The 24851-nt window shown below is 35.7% G+C and overlaps 1 protein-coding gene across 1 annotated transcript in view; it reads left to right on the forward strand.

The window, feature by feature from the left end:
- The window catches only part of PKHD1L1 (PKHD1 like 1), a 168846-nt gene that overhangs the window by 130704 nt on the left and 13291 nt on the right, over positions 1 to 24851 (forward strand). Inside the window, 11 exon segments of the mRNA XM_063726390.1 lie at positions 526 to 629; positions 1549 to 1678; positions 2450 to 2571; positions 4233 to 4323; positions 12217 to 12365; positions 12448 to 12570; positions 13447 to 13558; positions 13638 to 13754; positions 19257 to 19422; positions 22617 to 22849; positions 23054 to 23221. Coding sequence (XP_063582460.1) covers positions 526 to 629; positions 1549 to 1678; positions 2450 to 2571; positions 4233 to 4323; positions 12217 to 12365; positions 12448 to 12570; positions 13447 to 13558; positions 13638 to 13754; positions 19257 to 19422; positions 22617 to 22849; positions 23054 to 23221 — 1515 coding nt within the window.

Here is a 24851-nt window from a genome sequence, read left to right on the forward strand (position 1 = left end):
TTACCCTTTGCCACCTCGATGGTACTTATAATAAGCTGACCAGCAGATAATTGGCAATACATATTCTGAAAGAGATTATAAAAGGTAATGCCCTTAAAAGCTCTTTATGGCATCAAAAGGGAAATGTCAGGTAAATTACATTTTATGCCTTATGCCATACATTCTCAATTCGAAAATATCACCCCCTAGGAGGAAAAACTTAGTTATTGAGGTGGGGGCAAAAAATGTAGGTATTACAATGGTTTGTGGTCCTCCAAAGGGCCACTGTATACTAACAGATATATGGTATATATGCGTTATTAAAATTTTGCAGGAGAGTGCATGCTATTAGGAAAAAAAATGTTGAAAAAGGCTATTTGTGAGTACAATGAAAAGAGGTCTGAGAAATACTACCTCTTCTGGATTAAAGGAGCAAAGAATAATGATTTTTTCATGAAAAATTTGAACAACTTTGTGTAGCTTTTCAAACATGTTTTATTCCAACTGTTTTAAGAAAAACAAATTTTAAATCTTTCCCTACCTTAGGAAATGCAAGAATAAGTAATGTGGAATTTTATCACAGTGGTCAAGAAGGCTTCAGGGATAGCACAGATCCAAGATATGCTGTAACGTTTCTTAACCTAGGACAGGTTTGTGCTTTATTTTTAATTTTGTGTATATTAAAAATATGCAAAATATTTTTATTTTCATTTGGCTTCTAAATAGCCACATCTTATATTAGCTAAAATTATAATCTAATATAATAGAACTTTCTTGGCCCATTAACTTTTTAGACCTATGTAAGCAGGATTTGACTCCACCCATATTGTGCGTTTATTTAAGGCCAGTAAAAACCATAGGAAAAATAGTACAGAGGGTAAAAAAATCAAAGATCTATAATAGTGGTTTATATATCCACTTTATTTTGCAATGACCAAAAAAACATTTTTCCAAATGGTTTCTAGTAAACAAAGAGAGTATTGCTTAAATTTCTCAAATGAAATGCATGTCTGATCTACACCTCCATCAAAAGTGGGAAAATAAATATTCTGAGAGGGCTGGTGTTTTAAGAAAAATGAGAGACAGCATATTTCTTAGTAGAAATAAAAAATAATCTGTAGGTTTAAATTGAAACCCCTAACCTGTTCACTGACTGGTTCCTATAGACATTTGAATAGTAACTCCTTGCCTAAAGTATTACTTTTTGTAATTAAAAAAAAAATCCCTGTCGTCATAAAGTATTTTGAAAAAATAATATTTAGCACCTTAGCATTTTATAGGTGATAATAGGAATATAAATGCATAGAAAAGAACATGAGAATTTTGAAATCTGCATTTAAAGTAAGCATATATATTTAATATATCTAATAATAAATTCAGATATATGGAAATTTCCATATTTTATATATGGATATATTGAAGACTTATGGAGAAATCATCTTTAAGAGAAAGTGAATTGAGTATTGATTATTGATCAAGGTTTGTTTACTGAAAATCATTTACTTCAATTTTTTAAAATATATTGTAATTTTATTTTAAAAATGTTCTCTGTATCCCAATGTTGTATAGATTCAAGAACATGGCTCATCTTATATTCGAGGCTGTGCTTTTCACCATGGCTTCTCTCCAGCAATTGGTGTATTTGGGACAGATGGATTGGACATAGATGACAACGTCATTCACTTTACAGTGGGGGAAGGTAATATAATAATATTTTGGTCCAAATTACACATTCTGTGGAGGCTTTCTTATCTGTGTACTCTAGAGCCACACTGCCCAATTGATCTTTCTGTGAGGATGGAAATGGTCTATATTTATGCTGTCTATTATAGTAATTACTAAGTCATATGTGTCTATTGAGCACTTGAATTATGGCTAGGAGCTGAATTATGACTGAGGAACTGAATTTTTAATTTTAATGGTACATAATTTAATTGTACTTAATATACATTTAAATAGCCACATGTGGCTATGGCTATCATATTAGACACTATACCCCTATAACATGGAAGAATTTTTACCACATCATGTTCTTATATGAGTTATCTAATCACTAATTATTTAAATTTAATACTCCTCACATATCAATCACAAATATTATTACAAATAAAAGTTATATACAACTTTAGGCATATTCTATTGATTTTTGTCAATATGAAGTATAATAAACTTATTTAATGTATATAAAAGCTGTGGGTGTGTTTGTTAAATAAAATCTGAGATGGACCCTGTGAACCCACATATTTAACAAGCATCCCAGAAGATTCTAATTCAGATAGTCTATTAAAGAGGTAGAGTTCATTATCAAAGAGTTCAGAGGACTCCTTCAAAACTCTAAGAGGATCATTTGTCAGGCTCAAAGTAGAAAAATAATTTTATTGAAAAATCAAAAAACATTACTCATAATAGTCGTTGCAAGTTGACTTATGTATTTTGGGGATTTTCTTTCTTTTTTTCTTTTTTTAAACAGGCATAAGAATATGGGGGAATGCCAACCGAGTCCGAGGGAATTTGATTGCACTTTCGGTTTGGCCAGGAACCTATCAGAACAGAAAAGATTTAAGTTCAACTCTCTGGCATGCAGCAATTGAGGTAGTGAGAACAAACTTATAATTACACTAATTTATAATTATATCAGTTATTGAAAAATATCTAATAAAATGAGCTAACTAAAGGAGTGAATGCACTTTTAAAAAGATGATGTAAGTTTCGATGGCCATTGGTATATATTTTTTTCTGTCAATGTCTATTGGTTTAAATAGTTCTCTTACCTCATTTCTTCTCCAACATTATTTCAAGTTCCAGTACAGGGCCTCTTTGCTGCTGCTCGACTGAGTGCTTTAGGTATATTGCTACTTAATTCTGGATTTAGTTTCCTCCCTAAATGAAAATAGACAATGGAATCTCTAAAATTCTTTTCTCATCTAAAATTGTCATGATTTTACATGCAAGGTTGTTATACTTATCTGATATTACTAATTGGAACCTTCTTGTTTGCCATGAAGTTTCTTCAATTACTATAGGTGTTTGTTGAGATATAGAGTAAGATTACAAACAAGAAAAGAGAACGTGGAGGAGATAGCTTCCTCCTGTCTTTACCTATGACATACAATCAAAGGAAATTTAAAATAGTTATCTTTGAAAGATGAGATAAGGATTGAGTTTTTTTGTGTGCAACTATTAATACCTTAAGGTAAAATCTGAAAGCTGAAATTTAGTATACATTTATGAGGTAAAAAATATTCTCTTTTTATCTGTTTATACATATTAAATATCAATTCCAAATCTTTAAGGCTATCTATGGCTTTTGAAGGAAAAGGTACTTAATTGACATTTATGAATTCATGTGACTCTATTTTTATCAAAATATTTAAAAATAAGTGTGTTTGATATGGTCGCAACTTTTCACTGTTTTGCTGACACCATAGGCAAGAATGAAATGTGTGCTCTATGCTTCCATTTTTTATTACTTTGACTTGGGTTATAAAATAAAATTGTTTAGTAATTACCTAACGCTCATGCTAACCTACTTTGTGATTATAGCAAACGTTATGTAAACTAGTCAATGTCTCCACTGAATCTTATGATCCACTCTCATTGCCTTAGTTGTCGTTTTTTAAATAAATTAATCAAATTGGTAACAAAATGTAACTAAAAAGAGCTTGCACCTGTAATCCTAACTACTTGGGAGTTTAAGAGGATTGCTTAAGCTTAGGAGTTTGAGATCTACCTGAGCAACATAGCGAGACCCTGTCTCTCTCTCTCTCTTTTTATATATATATGTTATATATATTCTATGTATGCATACTTTTATATAAATATATATTTATATTAAACATATATAAATATAATATACAAACATACATTTATCGCTTTTTCAGTGATCACAACTTCCTAAAAAAAGTGTTAACATTCTTCTTACCTTGTTATAATACTGGAATGTGTTCTGTGCCTTGTAAATTTTAAACCACATTCAGTAGATTATGTGACTGAAATAAGAAATAATCTCTTTAATGTAGTTTTTAAATGAAGTCCAGGCTATAGTACTTAATGATGGTTTTACACCAAGAACCTAGTGTAGTTTCATCATTTGTAATTAAGTTTGAATGGGGTAAATAATAAATAAAAATTTTCCTCCTAAAAATGTAGTCATAATTAAAGGTTTTCATAAGTATATTGTCATACACTTACTCTCGATTTATATAAATGTTTACTAGCCTGATACACAGTATTTTTTTTAATCATTGCACTAGATAAATAGAGGGACCAATACAGTTTTACAGAATAATGTAGTGACTGGATTTGGAAGAGCAGGATACCGCATTGATGGTGAACCTTGCCCAGGTAAGTCTTTTAAACCAGGAATCGCTAAAACTAGGAAATAACTTGTAGAAAATTGTTAAAATAAATAATTATTGTTTTTTTTCCCTTTTAACTTTTTTTTTTAGTTATTATTATACTTTAGGTTTTAGGGTACATGTGCGCAATGTGCAGGTTAGTTACATATGTATACATGTGCCATGCTGGTGAACTGCACCCACTAACTCGTCATCTAGCATTAGGTATATCTCCCAATGCTATCCCTCTCCCCTCCCCCCACCCCACAACAGTCCCCAGAGTGTGATGATCCCCTTCCTGTGTCCATGTGTTCTCATTGTTCAATTCCCACCTATAAGTGAGAATATGCGGTGTTTGGTTTTTTGTTCTTGCGATAGTTTACTGAGAATGATGATTTCCAATTTCATCCATGTCCCTACAAAGGACATGAACTCATCATTTTTTATGGCTGCATAGTATTCCGTGGTGTATATGTGCCACATTTTCTTAATCCAATCTATCATTGTTAGACATCTGGGTTGGTTCCAAGTCTTTGCTATTGTGAATAATGCCGCAATAAACATACGTGTGCATGTGTCTTTATAGCAGCATGATTTATAGTCCTTTGGGTATATACCCAGTAATGGGATGGCTGGGTCAAATGGAATTTCTAGTTCTAGTTCCCTGAGGAATCGCCACACTGACTTCCACAAGGGTTGAACTAGTTTACAGTCCCACCAACAGTGTAAAAGTGTTCCTATTTCTCCACATCCTCTCCAGCACCTGTTGTTTCCTGACTTTTTAATGATTGCCATTCTAACTGGTGTGAGATGGTATCTCATTGTGCTTTTGATTTGCATTTCTCTGATGGCCAGCGATGGTGAGCATTTTTTCATGTGTTTTTTGGCTGCATAAATGTCTTCTTTTGAGAAGTGTCTGTTCATGTCCTTGGCCCACTTTTTGATGGGGTTGTTTGTTTTTTCCTTGTAAATTTGTTTGAGTTCATTGTAGATTCTGGATATTAGCCCTTTGTCAGATGAGTAGGTTGCGAAAATTTTCTCCCATCTTGTAGGTTGCCTGTTCACTCTGATGGTAGTTTCTTTTGCTGTGCAGAAGCTCTTTAGTTTAATTAGATCCCATTTGTCAATTTTGGCTTTTGTTGCCATTGCTTTTGGTGTTTTAGACATGAAGTCCTTGCCCATGCCTATGTCCTGAATGGTAATGCCTAAGTTTTCTTCTAGGGTTTTTATGGTTTTAGGTCTAACGTTTAAGTCTTTAATCCATCTTGAATTGATTTTTGTATAAGGTGTAAGGAAGGGATCCAGTTTCAGCTTTCTACATATGGCTAGCCAGTTTTCCCAGCACCATTTATTACATAGGGAATCCTTTCCCCATTGCTTGTTTTTGTCAGGTTTGTCAAAGATCAGATAGTTGTAGATATGTGGCATTATTTCTGAGGGCTCTGTTCTGTTCCATTGATCTATATCTCTGTTTTGGTACCAGTACCATGCTGTTTTGGTTACTGTAGCCTTGTAGTATAGTTTGAAGTCAGGTAGTGTGATGCCTCCAGCTTTCTTCTTTTGGCTTAGGATTGACTTGGCGATGCGGGCTCTTTTTTGGTTCCATATAAACTTTAAAGTAGTTGTTTCCAATTCGGTGAAGAAAGTCATTGGTAGCTTGATGGGGATGGCATTGAATCTGTAAATTACCTTGGGCAGTGTGGCCATTTTCACGATATTGATTCTTCCTACCCATGAGCATGGAATGTTCTTCCATTTGTTTGTATCCTCTTTTATTTCCTTGAGCAGTGGTTTGTAGTTCTCCTTGAAGAGGTCCTTCATGTCCCTTGTAAGTTGGATTCCTAGGTATTTTATTCTCTTTGAAGCAATTGTGAATGGGAGTTCACTCATGATTTGGCTCTCTGTTTGTCTGTTGTTGGTGTATAAGAATGCTTGTGATTTTTCTACATTGATTCTGTATCCTGAGACTTTGCTGAAGTTGCTTATCAGCTTAAGGAGATTTTGGGCTGAGACACTGGGGTTTTCTAGATATACAATCATGTCATCTGCAAACAGGGACAATTTGTCTTCCTCTTTTCCTAATTGAATACCCTTTATTTCCTTCTCCTGCCTAATTGCCCTGGCCAGAACTTCGAACACTATGTTGAATAGGAGTGGTGAGAGAGGGCATCCCTGTCTTGTGCCAGTTTTCAAAGGGAATGCTTCCAGTTTTTGCCCATTCAGTATGATATTGGCTGTGGGTTTGTCATAGGTAGCTCTTACTATTTTGAGATACGTCCCATCAGTACCTAATTTATTGAGAGTTTTTAGCACGAAGGTTGTTGAATTTTGTCAAAGGCCTTTTCTGCATCTATTGAGATAATCATGTGGTTTGACTTTGACGAGCTGAGAGAAGAAGGTTTCAGACGATCAAATTACTGCGAGCTATGGGAGGATATTCAAACCAAAGACAAAGAAGTTGAAAACTTTGAAAAAAATTTAGAAGAATGTATAACTAGAATAGTCAATACAGAGAAGTGCTTAAAGGAGCTGATGGAGCTGAAAACTAAGGCTCGAGAACTACGTGAAGAATGCAGAAGCCTCCGGAGCTGATGCGATCAAATGGAAGAAAGGGTATCAGCGATGGAAGATGAAATAAAATGAAGTGAGAAGGGAAGTTTAGAGAAAAAAGAATAAAAAGAAACGAGCAAAGCCTCCAAGAAATATGGGACTATGTGAAAAGACCAAATCTACGTCTGATTGGTGTACCTGAAAGTGATGGGGAGAATGGAAACAAGTTGGAAAACACTCTGCAGGATATTATCCAGGAGAACTTCCCCAATCTAGCAAGGCAGGGCAAATTCAGACTCAGGTAATACAGAGAACACCACAAAGATACTCCTCGAGAAGAGCAACTCCAAGACACATAATTGTCAGATTCACCGAAGTTGAAATGAAGGAAAAAATGTTAAGGGCAGCCAGAGAGAAAGGTCGGGTTACCATCAAAGGGAAGCCCATCAGACTAACAGCGGATCTCTCAACAGAAACTCTACAAGCCAGAAGAGAGTGGGGGCCAATATTCAACATTCTTAAAGAAAGGAGTTTTCAACCCAGAATTTCATATCCAGCCAATCTAAGCTTCATAAGTGAAGGAGAAATAAAATACTTTACAGACAAGCAAATGCTGAGATTTTGTCACCACCAGGTCTGCCCTAAAAGAGCTCCTGAAGGAAGCGCTAAACATGGAAAGGCACAACCGGTACCAGCCACTGCAAAATCATGACAAAATGTAAAGACCATCGAGACTAGGAAGAGACTGCATCAACTAACGAGCAAAATAACCAGCTAACATCATAATGACAGGATCAAATTCACACATAACAATATTAACTTTAAATGTAAATGGACTAAATGCTCCAATTAAAAGACACAGACTGGCAAATTGGATAAAGAGTCAAGACCCATCAGTGTGCTGTATTCAGGAAACCCATCTCATGTGCAGAGACACACATAGGCTCAAAATAAAAGGATGGAGGATGATCTACCAAGCAAATGGAAAACAAAAAAAAGGCAGGGGTTGCAATCCTAGTCTCTGATAAAACAGACTTTAAACCAACAAAGATCAAAAGAGACAAAGAAGGCCATTACATAATGGTAAAGGGATCAATTCAACAAGAAGAGCTAACTATCCTAAATATATATGCACCGAATACAGGAGCAACTAGATTCATAAAGCAAGTCTTGAGTGACCTACAAAGAGACATAGACTCCCACACATTAATAAGGGAAGACTTTAACACCCCACTGTCAACATTAGACAAATCAACGAGACAGAAAGTCAACAAGGATACCCAGGAATTGAACTCAGCTCTGCACCAAGCAGACCTAATAGACATCTACAGAACTCTCCACCCCAAATCAACAGAATATACATTTTTTTCAGCACTACACCACACCTATTCCAAAATTGACCACATACTTGGAAGTAAAGCTCTCCTCAGTAAATGTAAAAGAACAGAAATTATAACAAATTATCTCTCAGATCACAGTGCAATCAAGCTAGAACTCAGGATTAAGAATCTCACTCAAAACCACTCAACTACATGGAAACTGAACAACCTGCTCCTGAATGACTACTGGGTACATAACGAAATGAAGGCAGAAATAAAGATGTTCTTTGAAACCAACGAGAACCAAGACACAACATACCAGAATCTCTGGGATGCATTCAAAGCAGTGTGTAGAGGGAAATTTATAGCACTAAATGCCCACAAGAGAAAGCAGGAAAGATCCAAAATTGACACCCTAACATCACAATGAAAAGAACTAGAAAAGCAAGAGTAAACACATTCAAAAGCTAGCAGAAGGCAAGAAATAACTAAAATCAGAGCAGAACTGAAGGAAATAGAGACACAAAAAACCCTTCAAAAATTGTTTGTTAATTCAATATGTAATATCTTTTCCTTCTGGGCACTGAAATAACTCAACAAGATAAATTATTTCAAGATAACATTGGATCTAAAAAAATAAATAAATAGGTTTCTAAGGAAAACTTTATTTTCCCAAGTTTATGATCCCAAAACTCCAACGACAACTTGAGTTCTTGATTTGGTTGGTATTGGGACAGTAAGTACCTCATCCCACCACCATTTTTAAAAAAACAGCACTTATTATAGAGATACATGTTGACATACGCCATTATTTTAACTTCTGCTTTGGTAGAATAAATGCTCACTATTCATATGTTAAACCTGCATGCATCAAAAAGTCAATGAACATGAACAGACACTTCTCAAATATAGATTTCTCTATATTGGATTAGTAAAAATTAAGAAGTAACTGAGCATCTACTCTTTTGGCAAGGCTGTAGGGAAAGCGAAACATTTACACCTTGCTGGTTGAAGGACAAAACAATATAATCTCTACTTAGGGTAACATGACAACATCTACCAAAATCACATGTGCGTTTACCTTTGACTCAGTATTTCCAATTCTATGATTCTAGCCAACAGTTGCCTTGACAAACTTAGAAAATTATTTATGAACAAGGCTATTCATCACAGCATTGTCTGTCCTAGCTGAAAACCAAAAGACACTTTGTGTCCCGCAGTGGTAGAATAGTTACATAAAGCCAGACGATGGAACACTAGACTACTCGAAGAAAGAAGACAGAAGAGTTCAATGAATTGATATGAAGAAATATCTAGAATATTCTTAAGTGCTAACTGGAGAGTGCAAAATAGTTTATATAATACTATTTTAGGTATAATACCTATAAAATATGTTTTGTGGAAGCAAGGGAAGGAATCAGAATGTATATGGTATTTGTATTTACATAAGGAAAGTATAAAAATCATAGAAAGTAATTGGGAACAAGGAGACTCAGTACTTATAATTGCATACTTTTTAAATAACCTTTATATTTTCAACCAATAATTTATAATAAATAATTACCAGATCAAAAAAGTAAAATACATAACAAATCTGCAGACTTTACCCCTCAAGAAATTTAAAGAAATTTAAAGAAAATGGGACTTTCTTTGAGAAATGTATGTCCCTTCCAGAGTTGATTTTAAAAGAAAAATCTCAGTGTAGTTACTTTTTAACAGCTTTATTTGGCATGATTTATATAGCATAAAATTCACCTTTTAAAAAATATACTAGTTAAAAGTGTATTTATTTTTAAGATTCTTTGAATCAGCATTTTTTTTCTGTCAATTCAAACATTTTTAGACTTCAGCTGGTTTTATTCTTGTGCAAAATACATTTTGAAGGAATAAAAACTACTTTGTCAACATACTTAACTGATTCCTTGATATATGCTTTTGTTAAATATTTTAGTTCCCAACCACTTAAAGTGGCTTTTCTTTGACTTAAAAATTTAAAATATGTAATTTCTTTACAACTTCAATAAAGTTATCCTTATGGATTTTTCAACATCAAAATATCTTTGAATATGAATATTTACTAGTATGTATAATGCTATGTAATGCATTTTTCACTGACTATGTTGATATTCCTAAATAATTGAGACTATTTATAAGGAGATTTTGGAGTTATAGCAACTGAAATATGAAACATGAAATATGAAACTGAAATATGAAACAGAGAAATGAAGAGTTTACGTTCCTGTAATGGTACATCAATTTATTCAATCCATCCTCCAGACAAGAGTCTGGGAAACTGGGGATAGTGATATATACTGGGTTCAGGGGTCAAACCCTATTTGTCCATGCATCTATATTGTGTGACTCTAAGGGAGAGAAATGTAAAAATCTTCTTTTAATAGTAATAATTTTAATAATGCAGGAAAGTTATCAAAACCAGGAAAATCATAAATAAAATGTAAAACCCAATGGACTAGGAAGAAGGGAAAATCAGCAGAAGATAAAAGGAAACAGATACCAGGGAACCTGAACAGGAGAGCTGGTATTAAGTACAATTTAGGAGGTGGTGCTGCTCTTTATAGACAATCCTCCAATTCATGCCTGTGTGGGGAGGGAGTTATTGTTATTGAACTGATTTGGACATAAGTAAAACTTTCATGAAAATCGCCTTTGTTCTATATATTAATAATGAGTATAGTTGCCATTTATTGAGAGTATTTGCTAGGCACTGTATGTGGGTTATTTCATTTTATTTTGAAACAATTTCATTTTATTTTGAAACAATTTATTTTGAAACAATTTCAAATTTCAATTTATTTTGAAATTTTCAATTTCAATGAATTAAATTTAATTCATTCAATTTAATTCATTCAATTTATTCAATTTAATTCATTCAATTTAATTCATTCAATTTAATTCATTTCAATTTAATGAATTAAATTTAATTCATTCAATTTAATTCATTCAATTTATTCAATTTATTCAATTTAATTCATTCAATTTAATTCATTTCAATTTATTAATTCATTTTAATTCATTTTAATTTAATTTTTAATTTTCATTTAAATTTAATTCAATTTAATTCATTCAATTTAATTCATTTCAATTTATTTTCAATTTATTTTGAAACAATTCTGAATTAATCATTAAAACTTTTTACATATGAGGAAACTAAGGTCCTAAAAGGTTAAACAACTTTCCCAGGATAATGCATACACCAATTGTTAAAATATTTAAAGACCACCTATCTCTGTACTATCTTCTAGGCTCCAAGAAATGTTGGTGAATGAGCTAGGCGCAATGTCTTCTGTCATGAAGCTTACATCTTAGTAGGAGAGAAGAGATGGATAATTCTCAAATAATTAATAATGAAAATATCAAGTGAAAGGAATTTTAATTGTAATGTAAAGTGACTGAGGTGTTATTTTGTATCAGGTATTTACGGAAGGTCTTTTAAGGAAGTGACATTTGACTTGAAAATGGGATGGCCAGAAGGACATAGCAATGGAAAGATGTTCAGGGGAAGCATTTCACAGACAGTAAGCTGTATCAAGTTTAGGCTTATTTGTATCTAAATCCCATGTTCTTTCTAATTAAATTAATGTTTTCTTTAATCAGATAAAATAATGTAAGGGTGTTAACACTAAAGTTTTGCAAATGAGTATACAGTTATTTTAAGTAACAGTGAAGAGACTAGTTAGACAAAAGTAAATACTAATTAGAATAAACCAGGCGAGGTGGGGCATGCCTGTAGTCCCAGCTACTCAGGAGGCCAAGGCAGGAAGATGGCTTGAGTTTGAGACGAGTTTGAGTAACATAGTGAGACTCCATCTCGAGAACATTTAAAGAAAAACACTAAATAGAGTGAACCATAAATGGCAGAGCCATAAAAATATTTGATCATATTAAACCTGATATCAGAATTATGTATGTAATTTTGAAAAGAATTTTGTTAACTTTAACTGATACTGCTTATTAAAACTATATGACATGAAATGTAGTGTTCATTCTCTGGTTCTGTATTTCCCTCCAAGGCCAGTTTAATCCTGTGGAAAAGTGGTTTGACAATGAAGCCCATGGAGGTTTATATGGGATCTATATGAACCAAGATGGCCTTCCTGGATGTTCTCTTATACAAGGATTTACCATTTGGACATGCTGGGATTATGGAATTTATTTTCAGGTAATTATGATTAAAGATGGTGATTGTTTATTTTCTTTTATGATTGTCCTTAGTATTATGTAACCTGCAAATTCTGTTGCAGACCACAGAGAGTGTGCACATTTATAATGTGACCCTGGTTGACAATGGAATGGCCATTTTTCCAATGATTTACATGCCAGCTGCTATATCACACAAAATTTCCAGTAAAAGTGTACAAATTAAGGTAAGAAATTAATACAGCCACACCATGGAGAAAAAAATAACTCGAAGGGTGGAATTTCTGAAGGACTAATAAGAATAATCTCCTTAACTTCTACAACATCTATCTCTGTCTCGCCCACACCTCCCTGACTTTTTTCCCACTGCCCTCTGCCTAAAAAACTTCTTTTTTTTTTTTTTTTTTTTTGACATGGAGTCTCGCTCCGTAGCCCAGACTGGAGTGCAGTGGCACAATTTCGGCTCACTGCAAACTCCGCCTCCCGGGTTCACATCCTGCCTCAGCCTCCCGAGTAGCTAGGACTACAGGCGCCCACCACCACGCCCGGCTAATGTTTTATATTTTTAGTAGAGACGGGGTTTCACGGTGTTAGCCAGGATGGTCTCGATCTCCTGACCTCATGATCTGCCTGCTTCGGCCTCCCAAAGTACTGAAATTACAGGCGTGAGCCACCGCGCCCAGCAAAAAAGCTGTTCATTCCTATCTCTCTTCCTCCCTTCCCTCTTCTTGCTTATCACCTGCTAATCTTGCAATAGTTAGTTAAATTTTCGCTCCCTCTATGAAGTTTTTTCTGAGCCAGTTTAGGTGGTAATGACACTTCCTCCACTTTTTTGTTCCTACTGTTCCCTGGATGTATTTATCACAGAAACATAACATGTCCTTATATATAATTATTTACATGTCTGTCTTCCCTCTCCTATTCTCAGTGTTTTTCCAGTTGGGGTAGCAACCTTTGTCATCTTTGTTTAATGAATGATCCACTTTTTGAATTTATAGTTTGCGTTTTATTTACTACAGTAGAATTTAGTACTATTCATTATCATGTTTTCTTTTAGTAAGAGCTATTATTAATGCTATATTGTTTGGCTTATTTCCAAACAGAGCTCATTAATTGTTGGAAGTAGCCCTGGGTTTAATTGCTCTGATGTCCTAACTAATGATGATCCCAATATTGAACTCACTGTTGCTCATCGGAGTCCTAGATCTCCATCAGGTGAAAAATTTGAAACTTTAATTTTGTTGTTCATACGAGTGCATATTCAATTTTCATTAACTTTTTTTTTTGGTAAAAGGTGGGAGAAGTGGGATTTGTTGGCCTACCTTTGCTTCAGCTCATAACATGGCACCCTGAAAGCCCCATGCAGGGATCATGAGTTACAATGCCATCAGTGGCCTTTTGGACATCTCAGGCAAGTACACAGTCTTTTACAAATCTTCTCAATTTCTGTAAAGAATGTGTAGAGGATAACTAATAATGTTTCATTGTTAGTAAAAATGATTTAAGTGAATTTTTATAGCAATCTGCTCAATATGACAAAGAAATCAGACATCAGAGTCAATTTTGAGAATGGTTTCTTGGCAGGATTCTTACACTGTATGTTGAAGAATTGATGTTAAATTTTCCTTCTAAAACAACAACAACAAAACACTGGTATTTGTGATTTAATATTAATTAATTTGTATAATTTGTAAATGCCCTTTCATGTAAGTAGGATTATATATTATCATCCTCTTTTAAAATTGAAGAACCTTAAGCTAAAGAACTTTAGTGCCTGGCCAAATTCCCACAGCTATTGGCACAGCTAGGATTAGAATCAAAATCTTCTGATTCAAACTCCACTGCTCTTTCACTGAACCAGGATGGCTGCTTAGAAATGTAAAATAATTATATGTAAATTAATGTAGTAAACACATCAATTATTTTCATTTGGCCTATTAAATAACACAGTGCATTTCCTGTTTTAATGGAGCAAGTGTCCCTTCCAGGATAATTTTAACCAGTGTCTCTTTGAAGAAAGTAGTTCAGTAAGTTAGACATCTAAGTTTTAGCATATTCTTCCTCACAACTTTAGATCCCAGAAATGTGAAACAAATGAGGAACATTTTTAAGTGTTAATTGCAATGTTCATACCCTTGGAGGAAATTGTATAACATGCTACATAGGTTGTAATTGAACATATATGGCTTTTAATAAATAATATGCTCCAGAATATTATAAATATCATGTGGCAATGAAACTGCCCTTATGAAATGAAGCCTTAAGATTGAAATTTATTGAAAGAACATTAATAACTATTATTCTTTCATAAGATATAGTCTTTTAAAATAACATGTAAAAGTTGGTTGACTGAGATTCCCTAGAAACAGCCTTAGATGAGGACTTTTATATTAGTGGCTTCTTGGAACACCTAGTAGAAAGGGAAGGAAGAGAACAGGGTAAGGGAAGTTGCTAAGCAAGGATATGATATGAGCTGAAGGGCGGCTACACTTGATGTCACTGGGAAACTCTAGAGTGTAAGTTAAAATTGCCACGGAGTTGGTCCCACATTTGGCAAGGTGGGTGGGAGACGGGAGTCATTTGTATCCCTATGCTACTTTTTGGTTACAGCTGCCCCTATGGGGAGGACCTTGATTTCCCAGGTATGTGGCTCCTTTCTGGCTAAGCTAATTGTCTGGGAAAAGGGAGATTTGTTAACAGCCAATATTCAAAGAGATGTGAGATGGGTGTACCAGCCTGTATCCACTTTAGTCCTCTCTTGGGACCACTGGGATCTACTTGCTTTCTTCATTGTTAGTTATATTAAGTTACATATGATTTCTCCAAGATTCTGCATGGTCACAATTTCTGGGAAAAACTTTAAGAAGAGGGTTGGTGGTCACACTGCCATAGCTGGTCCCTAAACCATAAATGATACTCATCATCTCTCTCATCCATCACCCTTTCTAAATTTCCATCTTCCTTGGTTAACACTTCTGCTTGTCAAGATGGCTTGCCTGGTAGAATCCCTGTTATAAATAGGCCCCTGGTCCACGGTGGCTCACGCCTGTAATCCCAGCACTTTGGAAGGCCAAGGCAGATGAATCATGAGGTCGGGAGTTCCAGACCAGTCTGGCCAACATGGTGAAACCCCTACTCTACTAAAAATACAAAAAAAAAATTAGCTGGGCATAGTGGCGGGTGCCTGTAATCCCAGCTACTTGTAAGGCTGAGGCAGGAGAATCACTTGAAACTGGGAGGCGGAGGTTGCAGTGAGCTGAGATCACACAACTGTACTCCAGCTTGGTCAATAGAGTAAAACTCTGTCTCAAAAAAAGAAAAAGTCCCTGGTTTCTGTGCCCTTATGAAGCCATGACTTCTGTACTTGCCATTTTACAACTAATAGTGAGCATATACCCCAGTGGATCATGTGAGTGCATCCTGCCTTCATTCTATAGAATAGGCCTACCTCTGCATGGTGATCAGGATCAGTTACTTCTGCCAGATGGTAAATGCCTTCTTTGTCTGATGAGAAGCCTGAAGTGACCATGAGGTAGGTATAGCTTTATTTTTATTGAGTCACTTACTGTATGTCCTGCTGAAACACTTCTCATCTGGGAACTATGACCTCTAGACTCATAGAACCTAAAACTTTAGTATTGGAAGCACAAGTTTCCCAAGTGAACTTCCAGGGATAATGGTGAAAACAGTTACTCCCACTTCTTGCCTTTGGTACCAGCACCCATGTATTCTATATTTTTGATATATACCACCATATAATGCCTTTTGTTTTAGGTTAATAACACATTTTTTTCAGGTTGTCATTTCCAAAGTTGACACCTCAGCTGTGCCTTCAAGAATCTATTCCACCAGTCTTTTGGGGTGACATTCTCCAGATGCTATATTGTATGATTGGAGCAATTCTTCCATTGTGATCCCATTGTCTTATGGTCGCCCCGTACCTATTTTGTCGAACGTGAGTTCTTTAGTCCAGGGTGATGTTATGTAGGAGCCCGTGCCATTAGATCACTTTGTGAGTCCTAGTATGGTGGTGCTAACTGAAGCCCTATAATAAAGGAAAACTCACACCAGGAATACATGTCAGTACTACTCAGCATGAATTGTTACCTTTTCCAGGGTGGAATAAATCTGATGTCACCAACTTTAATTTAAGTGTTTGATTTCCTGAGGAATGGTGGTATACTAAAGACTACATTTTAATTTCTGTGCCAGGCAATTTGAGTCAGACATTATGTAGTAGAAGTAGCTCCACTAACATTGGAAAGAAGGTGTCCATGCTGTTGGGTCCATGCATAGCCTCCATCTTCACCAAAAAGGCTACTCAGTTCATAAGCTGATTTTGTAAGGGCTGGGGTAGCTGAGGACAGAGATTAACTGACATTTGTTGGACAAATCATCCTGCCCATTTAGTTTTTCAGGTACTCTTCTGTATTGAATGCTTATTGGTGGGCAATAGCATGCCTTTTGTACCCATTTTGACAGGTCTATCCACATGCTTTTTCCTGAACATCCAGTCTACTTCCTTCCAGGCCCCTTACCAACCAGCTAAGCCACTCATCACTACCCAGGAGTCCATATTTATCCTTACCTTAGATCAGTTCTCTCTCCACAAAAAGTAGGTGACCCTGTGTACTACCCAAATTTCTCTTAATTGGAAAGATCTTCCCACACCACACCACACCACACCACACTCATTCAAGGCCACCTCCGAGTTGGGCTGAAATGCATTTGGAATTATATAATACATCCAATTTCAATATTCCCATTTTTGAGCCTTTGACCTGCATTTTTCTCACAACATGTCATGGAAATTTGGGCATTTCTACTTAATGTGGGCCATCACTATTTCCAAGCTTCTAAAAGTCATTCCAGCAACATATTAAAACTGGCCATACTAGTGTATAATTCCCTTGGAATAGGTCCTGTGGAAGATAAGATTTGTCTTGTAAGGCTCTGTTGAGGTCCCTGATGATTTCAAGCAAGCAGAGCAGGAAGTTACTTTCTGATAAGAAGGAATATACCATTTATACACATCCAGAGCATTCAGCACATTCTGAGACTTCAGGGTCCAAGTGGCTCTTCCCACATATCTCCATCCAACTTAGCATCCCACTTTGTTTCTGTGAGGGCCTTTGATGTAGGGGATTTGGTAGGGCTCAGAACCCAAACATCTCTTAAGTTGTAAGTTTCCTCCGATCTTACACTTAGATCCTGAGATTTGCTTTGAATGTGTGAATGACCACCATAGTTTCCTTTTCTTTCTTCAAAGCATTAATAAAGCAGAAGCAGAAATGGAATTCTTACACAAGTGGCTTATTGAAGGTATGCTCTCAGGAGAAAGGGAGTGAGAGAAGTATTAGAATAGGGCAGAGGAAGGAGCTAAGCAAGGATATGAGCTCAACTGAAGTCCAGCTTCTTCGACCTGAAACTTCAGAGAGCTGTGGAGTATAAATTGTGCCAAATATTTTTCCCACATTGAGGCAAAAGGTTCTTCCATATCTCTTGTCAGTCAGGCATAGCTACTTGTGGTAATGGACAGGAGTACGTAATCTCTCAGGTAAGGGAACTCTCAAGTGGCTAAAGGCAATTCTTTAGAGAAGACAGCAGCTGGCCAGGTACAGTAGCACCTGTAATTCCAGCACTTTGGGAGGCCAAGGTGAGTGGATCACTTGAGGTCAGGAGTTTGAGGCCAGCCTGCCCAACGTGGTGCAACCCCATCTCTACTGAAAAAATAGAAAAATCAGCCAGTCATGGTGGCAGGCACCTGTAATCCCAGCTACTCAGGAGGCTGAGGCAGAATTGCTTGAACCCAGGAGGCAGAGGTTGCAAGGAGCCATGATCACACCACTGGACTCCAGCCTGGGCTACAGAGACTCCATCTCAAAAAACAAAAAACAAAAACAAAACAAAACAAAACAAAAAAACAGAAGACTGCAGCTATGAGTGGTTTGCAGCCAATACTTATAGGAGGAACTAGGGGTTGGGTGCACTGGCCCAGTAAAGGAGATCTGGGCAGGGCACAAACAGCATCTGCTACTGTGATACTTTATTAATACTCATCTACAGGTTTGTATTCCTGTATATAGACTCTTCTTAGGAGAAAATATAATTAAGAAGGGGCATAGATAAAACATAACTGATTTAAGAATTTTAGAGGTCACCTTTTGCTTTTCTGTTTAGAGTTATTGGATTTTAAGTACAATGGAGATTAAGTTTTTGAATCCAATCAATTTTCTCTTTTAGCCACGTAATATATACAAAGAAGCCAAGGGAAAAATAGTGGTTCATTTATCTTATCTGGATAACAAACAACCCCCGAAATTTAGAGACTTTAAATTTAGCTCATGATTCTGTGGATTGTCAATTTGGGCTTTGTTCAGCTGGATGGTTTTTCTGCTAGTCTCACCTGGTCTTGTCCATTAGGTGCCGTCAGTTTACAGGATGGCTCTGGGCTGGTTAGTCTAGGATAGCCTTACTTCTATGTCTGGTGGTTGCTGCTTGCTGACAGTTGGTGTTGGCCATTAGCTGGGGTGATAGGAGTGATAGAGCCACATGTATCCCAGGCTTACTCATATGTTGGAAGTCACAGAATTCCCTGGAACACTAAGAAAGAGCAAGCTCCAATATGCAAGCACTCTCCAGATCTCTGTTTATGCCATGATTGCTATTGTCCCATTGGCCAAACCAAGTTACATGGCCAAGCCCAGAGAAAATATGGGAGATCATTACCCAGTGATATGGATATTGGGAGGCAACAGGCTACAACAAATAGTGGTAGACTTATTTACCATATCAGGCAAGAGCTGCATGTTTAAGGTAGTGACAAAAGATGTGTTTGGCAGAATGTGCATTAAATCTGATTTTATCACTTTCTTTAGAGAAAATAATCACTTATCTATTATTTATGTTTTAGGTTCAACATTCGTTGGATTTAAGAATGTTTGTTCAGGGGAAACTAATGTTATATTCATTACTAACCCTTTAAATGAGGATTTACAGCATCCAATCCATGTGAAGAATGTAAAACTGGTTGATACTACTGAACAATAAAAAATATTTATACATAGGCCTGATATAAGGTAAAATACATAAAAATTGTGGTTTTTTTATCTTTATAGTTTTTCATTCTCACTTCTTCCTGCTCAAGATCTGAGAAAGTTGGCATACTAAAATAACTGCCAGTTTTTATGATACTTTAATAAGCATTATGAAAATTAAGACCATTTAATAATGTAAATCTAAATGTTCTCAGATGAGTTTTTAAAACTGGGCTTTAATATATATGTTTTCTCCCATTGCTTTTTCTGTGTGTGAATCATCAATAACATCATCATTGTTAAATATGAAAGCTATAGATGGGCTCTGAAGTATGTTATACATTAATATCTTTCCATTTAAGAGCAGGCATAATGTGCCTGTAGTTCTAGCTACTCAGGAGGTTGAAGCAAGAGGATTGCTTGAGCCCAGGAGTTTGAGGATATCCTGGAAAATACCTCTGCCACTCAGGCTGGAGTGCGGTGGTGCTATCATGGCTCACTGCAGCCTCAAACTCTTGAGTTCAAGCAATACTTCCACCTCAGCCTCCCAAGCAGCTGAGACTACAAGCACAAGCCACTATGCCTGGCTGAATTTTTTTTTTTTTTTTTTTTTTTTTTGTAGAGACAGGGTCTTTCCATGTTTCCCAGGCTGGTCTTGAACTCCTAGCCTCAAGGGTTCCTTCTGCTTTGACCTCCCAAAGCACTGGGATTACAGGCAAGAGCCACACACACAATTTTTTTGTTTGTTTCTCCAATAACAGTCATTAATAGATAAGAGATATCTCTTATTATTTCTTCCATTTTTCTTACCCTTTTTGGTTACCTATTGCTTCCAAAATATCCTATCACCCTATTGCTTCCAAAATATCCTATCACAGGTACCCCAAATGTGCTTGGAAATTAAATGTCAGCCATTATAATCACTGTGATTACAAATACACATAAACTTAGAACAATGATTTTCTGATCACAAAGGTCAGTTGGTGTCAGGACATTTCCAGAAGCGATCATTTAGATTCTAAGTCATAGAATAATATATCTAATAATTCCTATTTTTATTAGAAGTACAGACCAGGAATTTAGATATAAGACGATACTGGAGGCAGAAAAAATTTTATTACTGATCTTTGACCATTTTCAGTTTAGGGGAAGAGAAAAGGAATTATGTTCTGTATTTAAATAGGCATCTCAGCCAGTCACTGTGGCTAGTGCCTGTAATCTCAGAATTTTGGGAGGCTGAGGCAGGATGATTGCTTGAGTCCAGGAGTTTGAGGCTAGCCTGGGCAACATAGGGAGATACTATCTCTACAAAAAATTAAAAAATTAAAATTAGCTGGGTGTGGTGGTGTGCACCTGTGGTCCTAGCTACTCAGGAGGCTGAGGCAGGAGGATTGCTTGAGCCCAGGAGGTTGAGGCTGCAGTCAGCTGTGATCACACCACTGTACTCCAGCTTGGGCAACACAGTGAGACCCTGTCTCAGAAAAAAAGTAGGCACCTCTTCAGATAAATGTAATATTTCATAAATTGTTTGACTTCATCTGATTTTGCTTTGCTGACAGTCCAACACTTATTCATTTAATTATTGTTGAATTCAGTGTTTGGGGGGTCAATAGAGCCCCTCCTCAGTAGGCAGTTATTAGCTCTTATTTAGTTGTCACTGAATCTTTCAGATTCAACATATAATTTTAGTTTCTAAGTCCTGAAGAAAATACCACGTTTTCAAATATGATTTTTCTGAGTTCTGTGCTTGCAGGCAATGCCATCAGTGCTCTCCCAGATCTTTACGGGGCAGTGTACCCAGCCCCCAAATGTTCTCAGTGTTGGCCAATAACAACTCATGGCTTTTCAGAAGTTTGCTCTTAGCCAAATAGAACTAGCCATAGGAGTCCAAAGTGCTCCCTCCCACCACCCTGCAGTTCCTGTAAAATGACTGACTGATTCAGGAGTACAAGACTGGCTGCTTTGTCTTAAGGTGGCAACAGCTCTGCTGTGTGGTTCATATGCCAGGGGTTTTCATGGGATCAGATTAAAGCTAGTGGATAAACCACTTCTCTTCTCCCCCTTTTGAGAGGATTCTTTTGCTAATTTACTTGAACAAAAATCCACATCTCAGGCTTTATTTCTTGGGAACCTAGACTAAGAGCCCAAAGCCACAACATAAAAGACTGCCACTAGGCACTCTACTCACAGACTTGCTTACAAAAGCACATTGCACATACTTGAATACAACGAACACATGAACTATAAAAATATTTATTAAAATCCTTCTCTAAAACTTGTATACTATGTAAGGAATAACTTGTATTAATAGCTTCATGTCTTTCTCATAGCAAAAAGGGAGAGCTATTCTAGATAATATTTAATAGATCTGAGCTGTCCACTATTATTTTGTTACTATAACTCTGCCCATGGTGTATATCATGGTATTCTATGAGTATATTGTATGCATACCATTTGAATGTATAGTGCCTTACACATTAAATAGCTGTTTTATTATTATAATCAGGTAACAATCAATCAACACTCCAGGTAACTCAAGATGAGGCCAAAATACCATCTACATTTGAACTGCATGATGAATTTATCTTACCTCTTACTTTTATCTATAGAATGGTTACTAAAATATGTAGCATAATAAACAAAATCCAAGTATATCCATATATCCATAAACAAAGGTCTGTAAGAATATATACTAATCTGTAATTGGTGATGAGCCTAAAAGCTTAGTATAGGAAGGTGATAGGGATTGAGCTTTTAATAAATCTTTAGATTATTTTGTAGTAAGCAATACTTTCATAATTTTTAAAGACAAGAAGGAAAGGAAATAATAATAAAGACTTCCCTGCCAACACAGGGATTTTATACGTCCTGTACAAGAGTAATCGTTCACCTACTCTCTGGAGCAATGTTAGTAGTTGTGAACAATGCACAAATAAGAAATCTATCATTCAACAATATATAGAATAGAAAAGTGGAATTCTGATTTTATATCCCACAGGTATGACTTGTTGTTTTGAAATGTTAATGAATTCATAATCATAGACCAAATCAACAGAATGGAAATGCAGACCTCATCATAATGCAAACTACATAGGCTACTTGGTCCCACTTTGAAATCTCTCTGAAATAAGATTCAATAGATCAATTTTTTTTGGATACCCTCTAAGTAAATATTCAAGTATATTCATATTGCTCTCTAGAAACAATGAACTGAATGATTCAACTTTTCTCCACAGTAAGGTCAATCCATCTGATTGTGTAGACATGGTTTGTGATGCCAAAAGGAAATCTTTTCTTAGAGACATAGACGGCTCCTTTCTGGGGAATGCTGGTTCTGTGATACCTCAAGCAGAATATGAATGGGATGGAAACAGCCAAGTAGGAATTGGAGACTACAGAATTCCTAAGGCGATGCTCACATTCTTGAATGGAAGTAGAATTCCTGTCACTGAGAAAGCACCTCATAAAGGTTTGTTGGATCTTACTTATTCTGTCATTAGGCCTTAAACTCATGAAACAAAATACATGTTTTATTTTTAATGACTTATCTACTCAACCAATAACTTATATTTTCTACTTGTTAAACTAACATAACAGGAAAAAGATGTTATGAGGATTTTTTTTGCAAACAGATTCTGTATTATTGCTAAAATGTATACACATATGTTTCTAGGAATTATTAGAGATTCAACCTGTAAGTACCTTCCAGAGTGGCAGAGCTATCAGTGCTTTGGGATGGAATATGCAATGATGGTTATTGAAAGTCTGGATCCTGACACAGAAACTCGAAGACTTTCCCCAGTGGCTATAATGGGCAATGGTTATGTTGATCTCATTAATGGTAGGTATTCAATATGCGTAAACTACAGTTACTCAAAACATTTGCTTGTTATTAAATGCATGAAGCCATCTCATAAATTATTTACCCTACACAACTAGCAAACATCAGGCCGTTTGCCTTCCATTTGTAAGAATGAGCAATGTGCGGGGGAGAGACTTGATCTTGCCGTACCTCATCCAGGAAAGCAAGGACAGTTATTTAAAATTGGGCATTAAAATAAAAAGAAGGAGGGGAAGAGGGATGGAGAGGAGAGCAAGAAGTAGGGGAAAAGTTATTTCTGGAGTGATCTTCATACTTTATTGATAAGGTGGTATAAATATTTTAAAGAATAAAATGGTCCAAGTATCTCCAAAAAATACAATTTGCCTAATGTATATTAAAAACTGATAATGTGTTATTTGGAATACCTGACAAGCAGTATTCTCAGCCTGCTCATGTTTTATGCTCATGAATCTTTGGAAGACTTATCTTGCTATCAACATGTTTTTTCATCTCTACTTCCTTTGACTGTCAAGACCAGCTGGTCAAGCTCTAGCATCAGGTTTCTTCCATTCTGGTCTTAGAAGGCTGTAGCAGAGAAGGAAGGTAATGACCTCCATGAGGATGCAGATCAGCTTAGGAGACCAAGGCTTTTTGAATAAGATGAATTTCTAAAAGGTACTGAAAACACAGGACAGGGATTCATCGTATATCCTTGAAATGACACCAGGGGCTCAAAGCTTAGTCCCTAAACAGGCTTAGATTAGGATCTTTCATGTGCTGAAAGTGTACATAGCTTCGATTAGATAGATTTATGTGCCCTTGTAGTGTCATAACATGTACTAAAATATTCTAGAAATCAATAAAATATAAGTGCTTTAAAAACTTGTTTACAAGAACAGAATGAACTAAATCAGGAGTATTCCAAAGTTTCATGATTTTAGGGCTCTCCTCACTTCTCCCACCCCAATGTGTGCTATGCCAAGTTTCTGTGACCTGCAGTTAACCCAATTTTAGACGTGCTTTTCAGATTGTATGAAGCAGAGATCACGAGAACAACTTCAGAACTGTCAATGAATAATGGAGTAATAGAAGAGATCTTTCCAAATAGCTCTGTTTTATATGGTGAAAAAGATTTCATTGTCTTATTTTTACATTTCCCTTTTCTGGCAAGTAATACAAGTTTTCCATTTATGATAATGACAAGACATATTTCTTCAATATGAATTTAAATTTTAAAAAGTGACTATCAATTATAAGAAGTCTTATGTAAATGATAGCAGCACAGAAAAATCATGAAGGTGTTAGAAGAATCACTGAAGCTTGGGATGTGCTATATTAGATGGGAAAAAATTCCCCAAGATAAAAGTTACAGAAAATCACTGAAGTTTCCTTTTGAATATTAATATTAAATTTTATTTATTTTAAAAATATGACTTTTGTCTCTAAATTTTTGTTATACATAGATATTTCTTTATGTTTGTTTTCAAAACCCACAAAGAAAGTATATTTAAAAGTAGGATTTATATTTTGTATGCTAAGGAAAAGGTTAGGCTCTACATGAACTTTAGAAGTTTATATTGATTTAAAATTTGATTGAAGTGTAGTTATAAATATTGATAATACTTCCAAGTAAGCTAGGAAATTCAGA

Source organism: Pongo abelii, chromosome 7 (genome assembly GCF_028885655.2).
Source record: "Pongo abelii isolate AG06213 chromosome 7, NHGRI_mPonAbe1-v2.0_pri, whole genome shotgun sequence".
Lineage (NCBI taxonomy): Eukaryota > Metazoa > Chordata > Mammalia > Primates > Hominidae > Pongo > Pongo abelii.